Below are 16,929 nucleotides of genomic sequence, written 5' to 3' on the forward strand. Positions count from 1 at the left end.
GGCTGCTGGTAGGTCTCCGCTCCAAGCCAGGCTGCTACCCAGGCTCCTGGCCCGGGCTGCCACCCGGGCTCCCCACAGGGAGCACGGCAGCCAACCAGACTCTGGGCAGATTCCCCCCTGCTCCTGGCTGGTGTCCCCATCCAGTGAATTGCAAATCCAAAACTGTAGCCACTGATTTATGGCTACAAATTTCACCCTTTTTCAGACAAGGAAAAACAAAAACAAACAACCGCCTAGTTTATAATTTAGACCTCTGCTAAGAGCTCCCTGCATTTGAGACTTCTGAATCCATTAAGCTGATGTGAATTAGTTTTGCACAACTAGCTAGAGAAATTAAGTTTATTTGTTTTTCCCTCCAGGCCCTGGGACCCTGGTATGCCCGATGATGTGGAAGAAATGAAGCTTATACTTCACATGTGGGTAGCTCTGTTTTATAGCAAACCAAACAAATTCCTAAGCAGTACAAGGAAGGTGGTAGAACACAGTAACCCTGAAAAATATGTATCCATAAACAGTAGTCTGGATGCTTTTGAATTAAGTGATGACTGTGAAGGCGCTTTTAATCTAGAAAAGTGCCCTGCAGACTCTCAATCTGAGGCCAATCAGACTTCCAGCACTACTCTGGAATTAAGTGATGACTGTGAAGGAGCTTTCGGCTTGGAAAAATGTCCTGCAGATTCTCAGTCTGAGGTCAATCAAGTTTCCAGCACTGTCCATAGCACAGTATCCTATTCCTCTGAGCAATTGCTTTCTTGTGATGAACCATCATCCACGAGTTGTATAAAGACCTTTTCAAACAATGACTGCAGTGATCCTAGCAGCCCACCTTTGAAAGATGGACCACAAGAGGTGATTATTGATGGATGCGTAGATATTGTCCATGCATTCAATAAGGTAAGATCGTGGATTTCAGTTGCTATAGTTATGTAAGAAATACAACACAGGGAAGACATAGGGAGTATTTGTAACAAACACCTGCCTCAAAGACCCATACTAAGTAATGTAAAAAGGGGGCACAAGAGGGCCTTGTTTCCCACTCCAGTGACACTTGCTCCTTCTGCTGGGTTCATAACTACCAGTGTGCATGGGAGCTGGAAGGAGCTGTATCCATCCCTGTTAGGGGAATGTTGCCACAACAGTGACTCTCTTGATGGAGAAGAAGGTAACAGAATGGGGAGGAATGTGAGGAGTCCTGAAGGCTCTGACCATGCCCTGCAGGTGGGAGCTAATCATAGGGTAGATGCCACTGATTAGTAACCCCTCAGTTGCCAGCAAAAAGTTGCCATTGTCCAGCAGTTGCTAATAAGTGGCAGGCAGGTTTGTACAGCAGCAGGCAGGGAAGGAAGCATAGGGATGTGCCTTCCCTGGCTGCAGCCCTGCAAACCTGCTTACAGGCAGGGCAGCAGCAAGGAGGGGAGCTGCAGGCTGGATGCTGGGGCTTTCCTCGGAGAGCAGGGGTGATAGGAGCCTGTACCCTACCTATCCTGTATTCTTCAGCATTCAGGGCCCAGCCCTTCCCAGCGCTTCGTGCAGTCCCCCCAGCAGGATGCAGCCTGGAGAGTGCAAGGAGAGATACTCTGGTATCCAGGCTGCACCCTCCACTCTTCCCCTTACTACTGCCCTGCCCACTGTTTCCCCTCCCAGCCTGCAGCCCTGCCCAGGGCCCCTTACCTCCAGTGTGGTCCCTGCGTGCCAGCAGGTTTGCCGGGTTGCAGCCCACAAGGAAGTGCTGTGACAGGCTAAGCAGCAGCTGCAGGCAGGTTTGCTTGGGGGGGAGGGGCGACCAGGGCAGGCACGTTCCAGAACTTCCTTCCCTGGCTGCAGCTGCACAAGCCTGCCTGCAGTGGGGCCATTCTTAAGCTCCTTTTTTTTTTAAAAAAAAATATCCAATATCCAATATTTGCCAATATCCAAACTCCCTTATCATTGATGTTCATGGGATGGGCATGGTTCCCAGCAATATGTTGCCATTAAGCAGAAGTTGCTAATGCCAGGATTCGATTAAGTGGAATCCGCTGGACTTAGCACCTGACAGACAGTTGAGTCCCACGTTCAGGCTTCAGTGTCTCTTAGAGCGTCTCCTGACATCACAGACACCTAGGCAGAGGCTGGGAGCGTGTTCGCCCCTATTTTCATTGCTAAGACCCTAATAAAGTTGTTATTGCACACGAAGCACTGTGGACCCTGATGAACTCATGCTCTGGCTGACAAATGAGGAAGGAACTGATTGGCAGAAGGGGTGTTGGTGATGTTTTTGTACCCTTTTAAGTCTATAGATGCTGATTTCAGGATCATAAATCATCCTTTTAAAAAAAAATAAAATAAAAAGCTTTACAGTGCCTCTTTTAAGCTGACCAGCGTTTCAGTCATTCATTCATTCGTTGCTGAAACAAAATGGTGAGTGGCTTGAGACTTTCCTACTTGAGAGGCACCCTATCTCCCCATGGGATGCAGCCACATTCTGCTCAGCCAAGGGGTTTGAAATGGAGTCCCCTTCTGTTTATAAGTACTCTGGCCAGACATTCTCCATTCATGAAGGTCCTTTGTGTTTGGAATTCACTCACCCTCAGTCCAAAATAGCCAGAATTTGTTGGCCTTTATGGCCCACCACAAAGGCTGTCTGTTTGCAGGGGTATTTTGGGCTGGGGAGTGGGGGTGGGGAGGGTGGTTTAACTGTTGAGGTTGGGATAGCTTGTTATGTTTGGGGTTTTTTTTCTCTATAGGGTGTGTGTCATGGGGTATGGCTGCCCTATAATGTCCCCTACTGGCCGAGCATGGCACTCCCAGCCTCAGTTTCCTTCCCCAGGGTTGGTATCCTCGGCCTTCCAGACACCAGTCTGTGCTGGAGATGTGGCTTAGCCCTCTGGGCAAGTCACTAATAAACATAACCTGTTCTGTGGTAGCAAAAGTCCAAACTACAAAGGTCCAAACAAACCAAAGGATTCTTATGCCTTCCAGGGCTTCTCTTCAGCCCACCCTCTGGGCCCTGTTCCCAACCCGTTTCTGGGCCACCTTTTGATAGCCTTTTCGGCTTTGGGATAGAGCACTCAGCCCCTAGACTGGGTCTCCTGGAGCATCTTGAACAAATTGCAAGACTATAGAGTGGGATCCCGTTTTGCATTTTAAAGGATGTGCCAAAGGTTTTTAACATACGTTTAGTATTGTACTGTAAATTTAGAAGTACTTTGGGAGGAACCCAAGGGCTTGTCTACATGGTGGGATAATGTGTTCTATGGGGGTGTGATTTCTACAGCTCACGAACGTCTTGCACAGTAATTGGTCCATACATACCCTGCTGAGTCTACATAATACTACTTTTGTCCACTTGGGCTTGTTTACATGGTAAGGTAATAGGCTCTCCAGGGGAGTGATTTCTAAAGCACGAACATGTTGCATATTGACTGGTCCATGTAGACCCTGCTGGTGTGCTTTAACATAGTGCTGTTTGAAACAGTACTGCATTAAAGTGCACCAGCAGGGTCTACCCAGACCAATTAATGTACACACATTAGTGTGCTTTAGAAATCACTCCCCTGGAGAGCCCACTAGCCCACCAGGTGAACAAGCCCCATGTGGACAAAAGTCAGCTTTTACCGCCAAATTCAGCCCTCAGATTAGTGTGAACAGTGTCTGTTGATTTCACTATTTCTTGTACTACAGTAGCACCCAGCGGCCATAATTGGGATCATTGGGAAACCATTATGTTAGGTGTTGTACAAATGTAAGAGGCAGTTCCAGGCTCCAAAGAACTTACAATCTAATTCAAGACAAGACGCAATAAGCGAGAGTAAAGTTGGAAAGCGTGAGGTCTGATTAGCTCTGTTTCAGAGTAGCAGCCGTGTTAGTCTGTATTGGCAAAAAGAAAAGGAGTACTTGTGGCACCTTAGAGACGAACCAATTTATTTGAGCATGAGCTTTCGTGAGCTACAGCTCACTTCATCGGATGCATACCGTGGAAACTGCAGAAGACATTATATACACACAGAGACCATGAAACAATACCTCCTCCCACCCCACTGTCCTGCTGGTAATAGCTTATCTAAAGTGATCATCAAGTTGGGCCATTTCCAGCACAAATCCAGGTTTTCTCACCCTCCGCCCACCCCCCCCCCACACACAAACTCACTCTCCTGCTGGTAATAGCTTATCCAAAATGACCACTCTCCCTACAATGTGCATGATAATCAAGGTGGGCCATTTCCAGCACAAATCCAGGTTTTCTCACCCCCCCCCCACACACACAAACTCACTCTCCTGCTGGTAATAGCTTATCTAAAGTGATCATCAAGTTGGGCCATTTCCAGCACAAATCCAGGTTTTCTCACCCTCCGCCCACCCCCCCCACACACACACAAACTCACTCTCCTGCTGGTAATAGCCCATCCAAAGTGACCACTCTCTTTACAATGTGCATGGTAATCAAGGTGGGCCATTTCCTGCACAAATCCAGGTTCTCTCACCCCCATACACACACAAACTCACTCTCCTGCTGGTAATAGCTCATCCAAAGTGACCACTCTCCCTACAATGTGCATGGTAATCAAGGTGGGCCATTTCCAGCACAAATCCAGGCTTTCTCACCCCCACCCCCCACTCCGAAACACACACACACACAAACTCACTCTCCTGCTGGCAGTAGCTCATCCAAACTGACCACTCTCCAAGTTTAAATCCAAGTTTAACCAGAACGTCTGGATGGGGGGGGGGGGGGGAGGAAAAAACAAGGGGAAATAGGCTACCTTGCATAATGACTTAGCCACTCCCAGTCTCTATTTAAGCCTAAATTAATAGTATCCAATTTGCAAATGAATTCCAATTCAGCAGTTTCTCTCTGGAGTCTGGATTTGAAGTTTTTTTGTTGTAAGATAGCGACCTTCATGTCTGTGATTGCATGACCAGAGAGATTGAAGTGTTCTCCGACTGGTTTATGAATGTTATAATTCTTGACATCTGATTTGTGTCCATTTATTCTTTTACGTAGAGACTGTCCAGTTTGACCAATGTAAATGGCAGAGGGGCATTGCTGGCACATGATGGCATAGATCACATTGGTGGATGTGCAGGTACACGAGCCTCTGATAGTGTGGCTGATGTTATTAGGCCCTGTGATGGTGTCCCCTGAATAGATATGTGGGCACAGTTGGCAACGGGCTTTGTTGCAAGGATAGGTTCCTGGGTTAGTGGTTCTGTTGTGTGGTATGTGGTTGTTGGTGAGTATTTGCTTCAGATAAATTGGTTAGTCTCTAAGGTGCCACAAGTACTCCTTTTCTTTTTTTTGATTAGCTCTGTGCACTATGAGATGATTTCAAGGCAGTTTAAAAAAATAAATATTAAGATACAAATAAACAAAATAGCAAATCAGGAATTCCTACTTGCCATCTCCCTAGCTGTTGTTAGCTGCCAATACCCTATAAGTATCACAGAAGAAGAAGATCTTGAGGAGGAATTGGAAGGATAGGGGACATGAATGGGCTCACTTGTCCATTTTGAGTACAGAATTTGGCAGTAAAATATTTGGGATGTGAATTGAAATTAATTTCTCTAGGGTTTTTTAAAAAAGATTGTCTTATGAAAGCTTGAGGAGTTAAAAAGATACATTCTCCAGTTGCAGAGATCTTTCTCTTCCTACATTTGTCTTTCTCGGTAGTTAAATTTCAAACTTTGAAATTTCAGGTTGATGAAGAGAAGAATGAAAGAGAGGAATTGCTGGACCCTGTAATTTCTATCAGTAACTCTACCTGCAGCCCTTCTGGTAAACCCAGCAATATAAGCATAAGACCTGAAGAATTTTCCACTGATGACTCAGATGAAGCACATCAAGCCCTTGATTTAAGTAAAGTTTCACAGAGTGACTCTGCATTTTCGCAGACTGAATTTCCAGAGAAGCAGGAAAATAAACAGCCAGCGATTATTAGTGATGATACTGTCATTTCTGAGGAAAGACAGACACTGGACAACATCACTCTCTCTGCAGAGGACAATGACAATTGCCAGGCTGGTGGTGATGGATCACTACGTCTCTGTGAAGCAATAGAGTTAGAAGTGAATATGAAGAGCACAAAACATGATAGCCCATGTGGAAAAGGGAGAGAATCGTATGATCTATTAGAAAACCAGGGAGAAGAGGAGGAGGAGGAAGATTTTGACTATGAAAGTATAAATGTAGAACCAATTGATTTAGCACTTTCTGAAAGTAATGATGCTGATCTGGAACATGAAGATATGGACCAGGATCCAATCAATGTAGTACTTCCTAAAGAAATTTGCATACCTGAAGAGAGCAAAGCGATCAGTCCAGTTGACTTGGAAGAACCCTTTGATAGTGAATTAACTCTAACATTATCACCTGGTGCAAGTCCTGTCCAGGACGTACCTTCTGATGAAATAACACAATCTGAAGATGCACTTCCAGAGAACCAAGAGGTCACTGTCAAACCAGCTGAAGAAATTAATGATGCAGATATGGAACATGAAGATATGGACCAGGATCCAATCAATGTAGTACTTCCTAAAGAAATTTGCATACCTGAAGAGAGCAAAGCAATCAGTCCAGTTGACTTGGAAGAACCCTTTGATAGTGAATTAACTCTAACATTATCACCTGGTGCAAGTCCTGTCCAGGACGTACCTTCTGATGAAATAACACAATCTGAAGATGCACTTCCTGAGAACCAAGAGGTCACTGTCAAACCAGCTGAAGAAATTAATGATGCAGATATGGAACATGAAGATATGGACCAGGATCCAATCAATGTAGTACTTCCTAAAGAAATTTGCATACCTGAAGAGAGCAAAGCAATCAGTCCAGTTGACTTGGAAGAACCCTTTGATAGTGAATTAACTCTAACATTATCACCTGGTGCAAGTCCTGTCCAGGACGTACCTTCTGATGAAATAACACAATCTGAAGATGCACTTCCAGAGAACCAAGAGGTCACTGTCAAACCAGCTGAAGAAATTAATGATGCAGATATGGAACATGAAGATATGGACCAGGATCCAATCAATGTAGTACTTCCTAAAGAAATTTGCATACCTGAAGAGAGCAAAGCAATCAGTCCAGTTGACTTGGAAGAACCCTTTGATAGTGTATTAACTCTAACATTATCACCTGGTGCAAGTCCTGTCCAGGACGTACCTTCTGATGAAATAACACAATCTGCAGATGCACTTCCTGAGAACCAAGAAATCACTGTCCAACCAGCTGAAGAAATCAAGTCATCAGCACAAAGTGATTCAGTAGAGGACAGCTGCATTTCTCAGGAAGACAGCGGAACTGGTTCTGCCGATTACACTTCTCTGAGTATTAAAGAATCCAATCAAGTACAAAGCAATACAGCAACTCAAGGAGAGCAAAAGAGCCCTTCTACTGACACAACAGAACTGCTGAACAAATCTTCAGAAGCAAGTGAAAGCCCATGCTTAGTCTTTGAAAATACACACTTGGAAGCTGACTCTGAAGCCAAGAAAAGCTGTGACAAATTTAAGAATACTGAAGTCTGTTCTGTTACTAAAAAGTCACCATGTAATGATGAATTAAACCAGGTAACTATGGTTATTACACATGGAGAACATGAGACCTCTCTTTGCAAATTGGTAGAATCGGCTTGTATCTTATCAGTGGATAACGAAAAATCTTTTGCTAAAGAACATTTGGACTTGAAACAAATTAATTTTGTAAACCATCAGTATACGCACAGTCTTATTTTGAGTGAAGAAGAGACAAGTCCAACTGACAAGTCCACTCGCACTGACCCAGAATTGATGATTGGCACTCCTTTTCAGCAGCATAGCAGCCCTATTAGTAGAGAGACTGAACTGCACAAAAGTATATTAGAGCCAAGTGAGCATGATCCAGTGCTTTGCAAAAATATGAATTCTGACCACACTGATCAAATAGATGTTACGAAAATATGCTCCATCTCTGAGAGTCTAACACCCTTGTCTGCTGGGGATGACTCCTCAAGTTCTTGTTATACTGAACGACCAAAGAAAGACAAATTTCTAGAACATGAAACGCCTGTAGTTAAAATAGCAGACTTACTGAGGAGTGAGGAAGAGATTTCTCCAGCTGACAAGCCCACTTGTACTAACCCAGAATTGTTGACTGGTGTTGCTTTTCAGCAGCATAGTATCCCCATCAGCCGAGAGACAGATGTGCACACTAATTTATTAAAGCAAAGTGAGAAGAATCCAGTATTTTCCAAAAGTATGAATTCTGACCACACTGATCAAATAGATGTGATGGAGATGTCTTCTACAGCAGAAGAAGCTTTCTCAGGTTCCTGTTACACAGAATGGGCAAAAAAAGACATGTTTTTAGACCATAAAATCCCTGTCCGCAAAGTAGCAGACTTACTAGAGAATGATGACAAAGAAGAACCCACATCACATGAGGAATTTGATCTAGGAAGGACTAGCCGTGCTGCGAGCACTCCATCTATTTTAGAAGAGGAGGAGGAACAGTTCGCAGAAGCATGTGACCAGAGCTCTGTTTGTGAAATAACAGAACTGCAGAGTGATTGTATGATGGAAGAATCTAATATGTTTGCTGATTTACATCAAACCAACTTAGATGACACTAGGGAAGAAATCCCTGTTTCCTCTGTTCAAATGCCTACAACATTATATGCACACACAGACTCTAGAGAGACTCTAGAAGTTAGTGATACTGAGGATATTTTGGAGAAACATTTGGCCAACCAAGGTGCAAAATTCCCTAACAAAGGTAGAGGTGTGCATTTGACCTTTGAAAGTTTATCGTATGAGTCTTTTTCTGGAGACTCTGACCAGGAGGACTTTGGAGGTACTGTACACCCCACAGCTAAATTTAGGGGTTCTTGTGGCACAAGCCCCGTTGATACTATCCGCGCAACAACCGTTACAAGGACTAATTATGATTGTTCATGTATAAGGTCAGCGAATGAAAATTGGAAGAGGGATGACTGGGACTCCTTGGAAGCAGGCAAAAGATTTTCAGTGGTTGAGTCAGGCTGGCCCGTTGGGTTTAGGGAAGATGCTAGGTATGTGCCCCCTTTTGTCAATATTAAAGATGATCAGGGCACCGTGAGGGATTATACAAACTTTATTGTTACCAAAAAACACAAAGACAAAACTAGACCTGTACAGCCTTCAAAGAGACATGACCATTTTGTGGAACGATCTGACTTAATAAGCTCATTGACTAGGACCTGGAAGGTTATTGATGATCTTACCCAGAACACTTTAGATATGGAATGTCTGCGTTTCAGTTATAAGCTAAAACAAGTAATAAAGAGCCAGAAATCACGACTTTCTACCTCCAATTGTATCTTTCCAAAAGAGATTTCTGCCCAGGTAATGGCTGAGACTTTGCCCCTGAGAGAGGCTCCTGAAGCCCCTAGTCTAAATTCACCATGCAGGAGTAGGAGCCCCCTTCTGGTAACGGTTGTGCGTTCAGATACAAGGCAGCGTAGTTCAAGTTGGCACCCAAGAAACGATATATACACAGATTTTGCTGAACCACCTCTCTTTGTCCCATGGCAGGATAAATTTAGCAGTGAAAGAAATGCGGCAAAAGTCAAAAGCCAGGGCCGTGACTATGGTATTCCTTTACATCTCAGCAAGTTAAAATACGATGATAAACTAAAAGAATCCCGGGGGGATATTTCGGTCATTCTAAATGAATATGCTGAGTTCAACAGGGTGATCTTGAACAATATACATGCGGGTAACAAAGGAAGAGGTCAGAGCACTACCTCAGAAGAGTGTGCAGGCAAAAGGAAAAAATGCACACATTTCCCCAAAAGAACAGCCTCCTATGAGAACATGATTAGTGACTTATGCAACACTCTGCACTACAGACTGAAAAGTGTTGTTAAAGAGGCTTGCAAAAATGCGTGTATGTTCTACCTAGTTGAAACAGAAGATGACCCTTTCTTTGTGAGAATGAAGGTAATGTGGCAATTTCTAAATCTTCCTAGTTTGTTTAAAATTGTGAGTGAACTTAGTGCTGCTTATAAGGTTGAACTGGTACCAGTGGCTTGAGTCAGGTATGGCACTGGGGGGGGGGGGGTGTCTCTATGCAGGCTTCCTCACACGATTTGGCCAATGCTTCTTAATGCTGACCGGCAGTATCTTCCTGCTGTGTTGGTCCTAGGGGATTTCAGTCCTGATCAGTAACACCCTCTGCTACTTCACCTTGGCTCTCTGGAGCCATAATTCAAACCAAATTATGCCAAAGTGTGTGGTAGTTTAGTGATGCATAAACAGAGGGAACTAGGATTAGCGATCACTGATTAATTTTCACTGGTGAGCAAAGAAAAGAGGTGGACTGCAGGCATTAAAGGCTAATCCAGCACCTCAGATTTTTTTCTGCTCATAATAGCAAAGAAAATTGGCAAACCACACAAAACCACGTGCCAGATGACTACGATTTGCATTTGCCAGGCCTGTATCATGGCCGCAGTTTGTGTATGCTTCATAATTTTTTAAAAATGTTTATACTGGGAAGAATGTGAGGCAGCCTTTGTCATGGTTTTGCACAGTTTAGGAATAGTCCTGGCTCCTGGATTGTCCCGGAGTCCCAGGTGGCTTCTCTGGCTTGAAATGCCTTTTTTCATTTGCATTTGGCACAACTATGACTGTTTCTGATTTAGGTCTTGCCTACTTGCTCCGGTGACGTAGTTCATCCAAATGGGGCCACTCTTGGAGACCCCACACACATTTCAGGTGGTGTAAATTATGGTTGCCAACTATTTGGGGCAGTTAGCCATCGAGAGCACCTTGTACCAGTGTTCCATAGACTGTACTGGTGTCTTCTGTTTGCTTTTGATCACACTTCAAGACATTGATGATGGTGCTTTTTAAAAAAACCTTACAGTACATGGTTTGATTCCTGTTTAACCTGGGAAACCGGCCTCTCTCACCGTGCCTGATTGTGACAGCCGAGTTTAGCCGAGAGTCCCGAGTGTTTTGAACATCTGCATGCTACTGAAAGGTGGTTTTCAGCGGGGGTCTTTGACACTGGAATTTGTTTCCCCAATTAGGCTATATCTATACTAGAGTTTTTTGGGGAAATCTCTCAGTTTCAGCTGCATTGGAAGTAGCAGCGTTGGAGAGCTAGTATAGACAGTCACTGGCATCTTTACCACTGTTGTTGTCTATACCGGCTCTGAACTGGTCTAGAAAACAGGGTGGTAAAAACAATGGTGTGTGTCAATGCCTTCTCTGTGCTCCCAGTTGTGCCTTTTCTGACACACACACAAAAAAAGGGGGGGGGGGGGCAGAAAAACACAGTTTTCCACAAGAAAATTTCAGTTTTGCAGGGGAAAAAAGGAGACTTTTTTTCCCATTGGGAAGATCAAAATAAGGGCTCCCCAGCTGCCTGGCAGCAAGGCTCTGGTCAAGCGCACTTTCTGCCTGTGAAATCAACAAAAGCTTTCCTGGAGGGCTGCCAGGCTGTGTCACTTGGAGACTCTCTCCAGCTCCTGCAGGCAGGTTGGAAGGCTCTTGTGAATTTCAAAAGTGTAGTTGACAAGTGTCTTGCAAGCAGGCAGACAGGAAGCCAAACAGTGCTCCCGAAACAAAAGATTTCCTGAAAACCCTTCCCGTGAAAATTTTTGCATTTTTGGCCTTTTGTCCCAGTGTGGGACAAAAGAAAAATTTCAAACATGCAACATTTTATGCAGGAAGGTATATCTGTTTTCCGGCCAACTCTAGTAGACACAGCCTTAGTCTGACTGAACTCCAGCCTGACTTCCAGAGCGTGGTGGAAAGCCCATCTGCTTACTCATGCTTTTCTATGTAGCTGATTGACTGGGTGCATTTTTTTTTTTTTTTTAACCTCAGCAACTTAATTCTGCGGTAGAGTTTGTCTGTAAAGGGAACTTTAAAAAATGTAAAATTAAATGAGCTAGCATGCTGTCTCAGTACTGGGTCATCTACTCTCTGCATTTTGGCTGCAGCGGACTTTCCCGAGAGCACATGTAATACATAGATCGAGATGTTTATCTAACCAAGAGTATATTAGAGTACGAAAATAGATTTTGCTGTGCTGATGAGTTGAGATGAGAGAGGTGCTGGCCATTCTGAATCTCTCCTCACTGCAAACTGGTTGGCACGGGAGAGTCCATTTCAAAATGCTTGCCATTTTTTTTCTTCTTTCTTTTCCTGTGTGGTGGTTGAGTAAGTGGTCAATTTATTTTTAAAGTTTTGTGTTTGATATTTAGAGTAAGTTGAATTTTCAGATAATTAGATTATTTTAGAAACCAAATAATAACAGAAATACACCTTTGGCCAGTGGTTCTCAGACTTTTGTACTGGTGACCCCTTTCACATAGCAAGCCTCTGAGTGTGACACCCCCCCCTTATAAATTAAAAACACTTTTTTATATATTTAACACCACTATAAATGCTGAGTGCAAAGCGGGGTTCGGGGTGGAGGCAGACAGCTCGCGACACCCATATAATAACCTTGCAACCTCCTGAAGGGGTCCCAACCCCCAGTTTCAGAACCCCTGCCTTAGGCATATTGATAAAATAGCTTACTCTTTCCAGTCCTGAGTGGTACTCTCATCAAACAAGCCTGAACTATATAAGGTCAAACTTTATATAAATTTGTTTGCAGAATTGGGGAAAAAACCCATCTAAACACGACAAGATTTATTTTTCATGTTGGGCTTTAGCATAACCAGAGTCTGAATATCCAGGTTATTTGCAGATAAATCATAGCTTTCATACTCAACTGGAAATCATATTAAATGTTTTTGGTTATCTGTTTTTGGTAAGGTGTAAAAATGTTGGCCATACAAACATTCTTACTTTGTTGCGATGATTTATTTGTGTTTCAGAGCTTATTGAAGAAAGGTGGCCACGCTGAAATTGAACCTCTGAATTTCTGTAAAGCACAACACCTGGAGACAGACAGACTGATTGTCATTATTAGAAATGAGGACATATCTTTGCATATTCATAAAGTAGGTTCAGAAGTATCTTTCTTGTGTCAAAACTGGAAATGCCCTTTCTAAATACGACAGTCCATTTTTAAACAGGTTTCTAATTTTGCACCTATCCAGAGTTTTATCTTTAAGTGTTCACATCTGCATACCTATTGGTGAGGTCCTAAAGATGTCGCAGTTTAAAGCTAACCTAATACATACGCAGGGTCCATGGCTAAGGAGTTGTAAAAACCACAAGAACAGAGGGCCCATTTCTTTCACTGCTGTTGCTCCAGTTCAGATCACAAAATAGCTAGCGACCTCAGAAGTCCGTACAAACCAGGCAAGGCACCAGTCTGGGTTGTCTGGTTTAGCTTTTCCAAGTCTGCACAGTAAACTAGTTTGAGCCAGGGTTAGAACGCAGGAATTTCTGGCTCGTATGCCCCTGTTGAGATCCCCAGCAGCATTCCAGCAGCACCAATCACTGCAGTGTCTAAGTGCTGTCCACAAGGTATAAAACCCAGGCGAGGCTTTCATTGAACTCACTTGGCACTGAATAGACACAGGAATTGCCACTTTCTGAAATTATGCTATAATTACACTATGGCAGAGTGTCATTTAGAATAATTCTCTGGAGCCTGTGTGGTAATTGTAAATCCTGCATTTCTTCAGTTTTACCTGTGAGCCTATCCCAGTAGTTGCTAATTCTAAGATGTGACCAGAGACTATTTATCAAAGTACCCCTTTCTGTCCCCAGCTCCAGCTTTGTCTTTTTTTTAACTTGCGTGTTTTAAGACGTACTAGAGTTCACTGTACCCTGTGACCCAGTTTTGATTTCTCTACCTGGTCTCATGTCTACACTACACACTAAGCCCAGGTCTTTGGACTCACTGTTCTCAAGCCCATGCTTACGCCGCTACACTGCACTGTAAACCTGGGTTTAAAATGGCTGGACCCGGGTCTCATGGCCGAGCTAACGTGTCCGTACTGCACTATGCAGACTTTCTGACTCCGATCTGTGGCTTGGACTGTGTCCGCTCTGCAAGACAATACAACTTGGACCTGAGTCGCAGCAAGACTTGGGCTCTGACACATCCCCTAAGCAGGCTCTTTGGACCTCGGTTCTGAGTGCTTGCTGACCTGAGTCAGATGGCTTTGTGTCTTGTCTGTGGACAGAAGGAGGTCTCGGGCTCCAGTCAGACCCTGGGCTGAGCATGCAGTGTAGACGTACCCATAGTCCTTGAATTGCTGCCAGTGTGCTGGGAGCAGTGTGATGTGTTCAGCCCCGTGGCTCAGCGTGAGAGAGAAGTACCTCACAGCCTCACAGCGATCACCACTGGATTCATAAAAAGAGGGCTCAGAGGCTCCTGCAGAGTCCCACTGAGTCATCTACAGCTTGGCGGGGCTGTGCTGTGGAGACTTGAGGATGGAGTGCGTAAAACAGGAGGAAATGGGCAACATCCTCAGGACTCCAGCAGGGACGCCCGTCTACTGGAAGAAGAAAGAATGAGAGAGGTTCCTGGTTAGGTGTGTGAAGTCTGACCCATTAAAAGGTACATATTGTACATGAAGAATGTTTTTGCCTTTAACAGATCCCTTCCTTGCTGAGATTAAAGCATTGCCCAAATGTAACCTTTGCTGGAGTGGACAGCCCAGAGGACGTAACTGATCACACTTATCAGGAGCTGTTTCACATGGGGGGGTTTGTGGTCTCTGATGATGAAGTGTTAGAAACTGTAACTTTAGGTGAGTCTAATTACCCCCTCCCTCTTTATACCCATGAAAATCATTGGTCTTTGTTGCAAGAGGATGATATTGCAGTACTGTAATAACTGTGACTTAAATACAGCGCAGGTTTAGGATGGATCTAGGGAAACACGTGGCTCTAGAAGGCTGTGGCATTGTCAGGAGCCTCTCGAGAGATGTTGGTTGGTAGCAGATGCCAGTATTCCCAAAGCCATTCAGGAGGGAGCATTTCCCCCCAGAAGAGAGAACTTTTTTCTTTCTGTGTATTGAATATAATGCTTGTGAAAGGCATTGGATTGGCTTCCCTCTGTCCACAAAATGGGCACCATCACCAGCTTTCCTGAACCCTAACAATGCGAGATCATCTCTAGGGCTGAGAGCGTAGTTCAGTGTCCATGGCCCTTCATGGGCATTAAGAAAGGGATAGATAATAAAACAGAAAATATCATGTTGCCTCTATATAAATCCATGATACGCCCACCTCTTGAATACTGCGTGAAGATGTGGTCGCCCCATCTCAAAAAAGATATACTGGAATTGGAAAAGGTTCAGAAAAGGGCAACAAAAATGATTAGGGGTATGGAACAGCTTCCATATGAGGGGAGATTAATAAGACTGGGACTTTTCAGCTTGGATATGATAGAGGTCTTTAAAATCATGACTGCTGCGGAGAAAGTAAATAAGGAAACGTTATTTACTCCTTCTCATAATACAAGAACTAGGGGTCACCAAATGAAATTAATAGGCAGCGGGCTTAAAACAAAAGGAAGTGTTTCTTCACACAATGCTCAGTCAACCTGTGGAACTCTTTGCCAGAGGATGTTGTGAAGGCCAAGACTAGAACAGGGTTCAAAAAAGAACTAGATAAGTTCATGGAGGATAAGTCCATCAATGGCTATTTGCCAGGATGGACAGGGATGGTGTCCCTATCCTCTGTTTGCCAGAAGCTGGGAAAGGGCGACAGGAGATGAATCACTTGATGATGACCTGTTCTGTTCATTTCCTCTGGGGCACTCGGCACTGGCCACTGTCGGAAGACAGGATACTGGGCTAGGTGGACCTTTGGTCTGACCCAGTATGGCCGTTCTTATGACAGTTGTGGTGTCAGTTCATCCCAGTGAGAATGGGAGTGTTTTGTGGTATGAACATCTGTACACTAGAAACTAGGCAGAGATTCCCACTAATTGATTTTACATAGGCCAAAGGACAGTAGTTAGTGGGTAACATCTTTTGGCCAATATCAAACTTCTCTGGATCCACTGGCAAGTTGGAGATGAAAGATGCCTCTGTTCTAATAACCCCTTGAACTCTCACTGAAAATAATACAAAACTCTTTGACTTTTTGGCCTTCAGATTGCTCTTTAAGAACATGATGATGTGCTTTTTATATGTAGTAATGCCTGGACATCTGGTTTTCTGACACCACCTGATTCTCAGACTCGATACTGAAATATTTTATTCCCACAGGTCAGCTGAAGGAAATAGTTAAAACACTGGAAAAGCTGAATAGTCATGGAAAGTGGAAATGGCTGCTTCACTACAAAGAAAGTAAAAAACTAAAAGAAGACATTAGGTAACTGTCAGCACGGATCTGTCAAGAACAAATTGTGCCAAACCACCAGCTTTCTTTCACAGGGTAACAAAACCTTGTAGATGGGGGGAAGCGGTAGATGTGGTATATCTTGATTTTAGTAAGCGTTTTGATACTGTCTTACATGACCTTTTCATAAACAAACTAGGGAAATACAACCTAGATGGAGCTACTATAAGATGGGTGCAAAACTGGTTGGAAAACCATTCCCAGAGTGTGGTTCACAGTCAAGCTGGAAGGTCATAATGAGTGGGGTCCCGCAGCAAGGGATCAGTTCTGGGTCCAATTCTGTTCAGTATTTTTCATCAGTGATTTAGATAATGGCACAGAGAGTACACTTATAAAGTTGGCAGACAATACCAAGCTGGGAGGGGTTGCAAGTGCTTTGGAGGATAGGATTAAAATTCAGAATGATCTGGAGAAATGGTCTGAAGTAAATAAGATGAAATGCAATAAGGAGAAATGAACAGTACTCCATTAAGGAAGGAACAATCAGTTGCACACATACAAAATGGGCAATGACTGCCTAGGAAGGAGGACTGTGGAAAGGGATCTGGGGGTCATAGTGGATCACAAGCTAAATATGCGTCAACAGTGTAACACTGTTGCAAAAAAAGCAAACATAATTCTGGGCTGTATTAGCAAGAGTGTTGTAAGCAAGACACGAGAAGTAAT

At 43.9% G+C, this 16,929-nt stretch overlaps 1 protein-coding gene and 1 long non-coding RNA gene across 8 annotated transcripts in view; one reads left to right on the forward strand and one right to left on the reverse strand.

The window, feature by feature from the left end:
• The window catches only part of LOC140905474 (uncharacterized), a 54,320-nt gene extending 38,002 nt beyond the window's left edge, over positions 1–16,318 (reverse strand). Inside the window, exon 1 of the long non-coding RNA XR_012156861.1 lies at positions 12,802–16,318. This is a non-coding gene — a long non-coding RNA (uncharacterized LOC140905474). The remainder of the gene's footprint in view (positions 1–12,801) is intronic.
• The window catches only part of TASOR2 (transcription activation suppressor family member 2), a 98,237-nt gene that overhangs the window by 69,297 nt on the left and 12,011 nt on the right, over positions 1–16,929 (forward strand). For 5 of the 7 annotated variants that reach the window (XM_073328882.2, XM_073328884.2, XM_073328880.2 and 2 more), the window contains exons 17-21: positions 360–894; positions 5,674–9,933; positions 12,831–12,956; positions 14,510–14,663; positions 16,131–16,236. In XM_073328882.2, the coding sequence (XP_073184983.2) occupies positions 360–894; positions 5,674–9,933; positions 12,831–12,956; positions 14,510–14,663; positions 16,131–16,236 (5,181 nt within the window). The remainder of the gene's footprint in view (positions 1–359; positions 895–5,673; positions 9,934–12,830; positions 12,957–14,509; positions 14,664–16,130; positions 16,237–16,929) is intronic. The other 2 variants (XM_073328885.2, XM_073328886.2) reach the window with 2 other exon arrangements.

This window comes from Lepidochelys kempii, chromosome 1, assembly GCF_965140285.1.
Source record: "Lepidochelys kempii isolate rLepKem1 chromosome 1, rLepKem1.hap1, whole genome shotgun sequence".
NCBI classification, from domain to species: Eukaryota; Metazoa; Chordata; order Testudines; family Cheloniidae; genus Lepidochelys; species Lepidochelys kempii.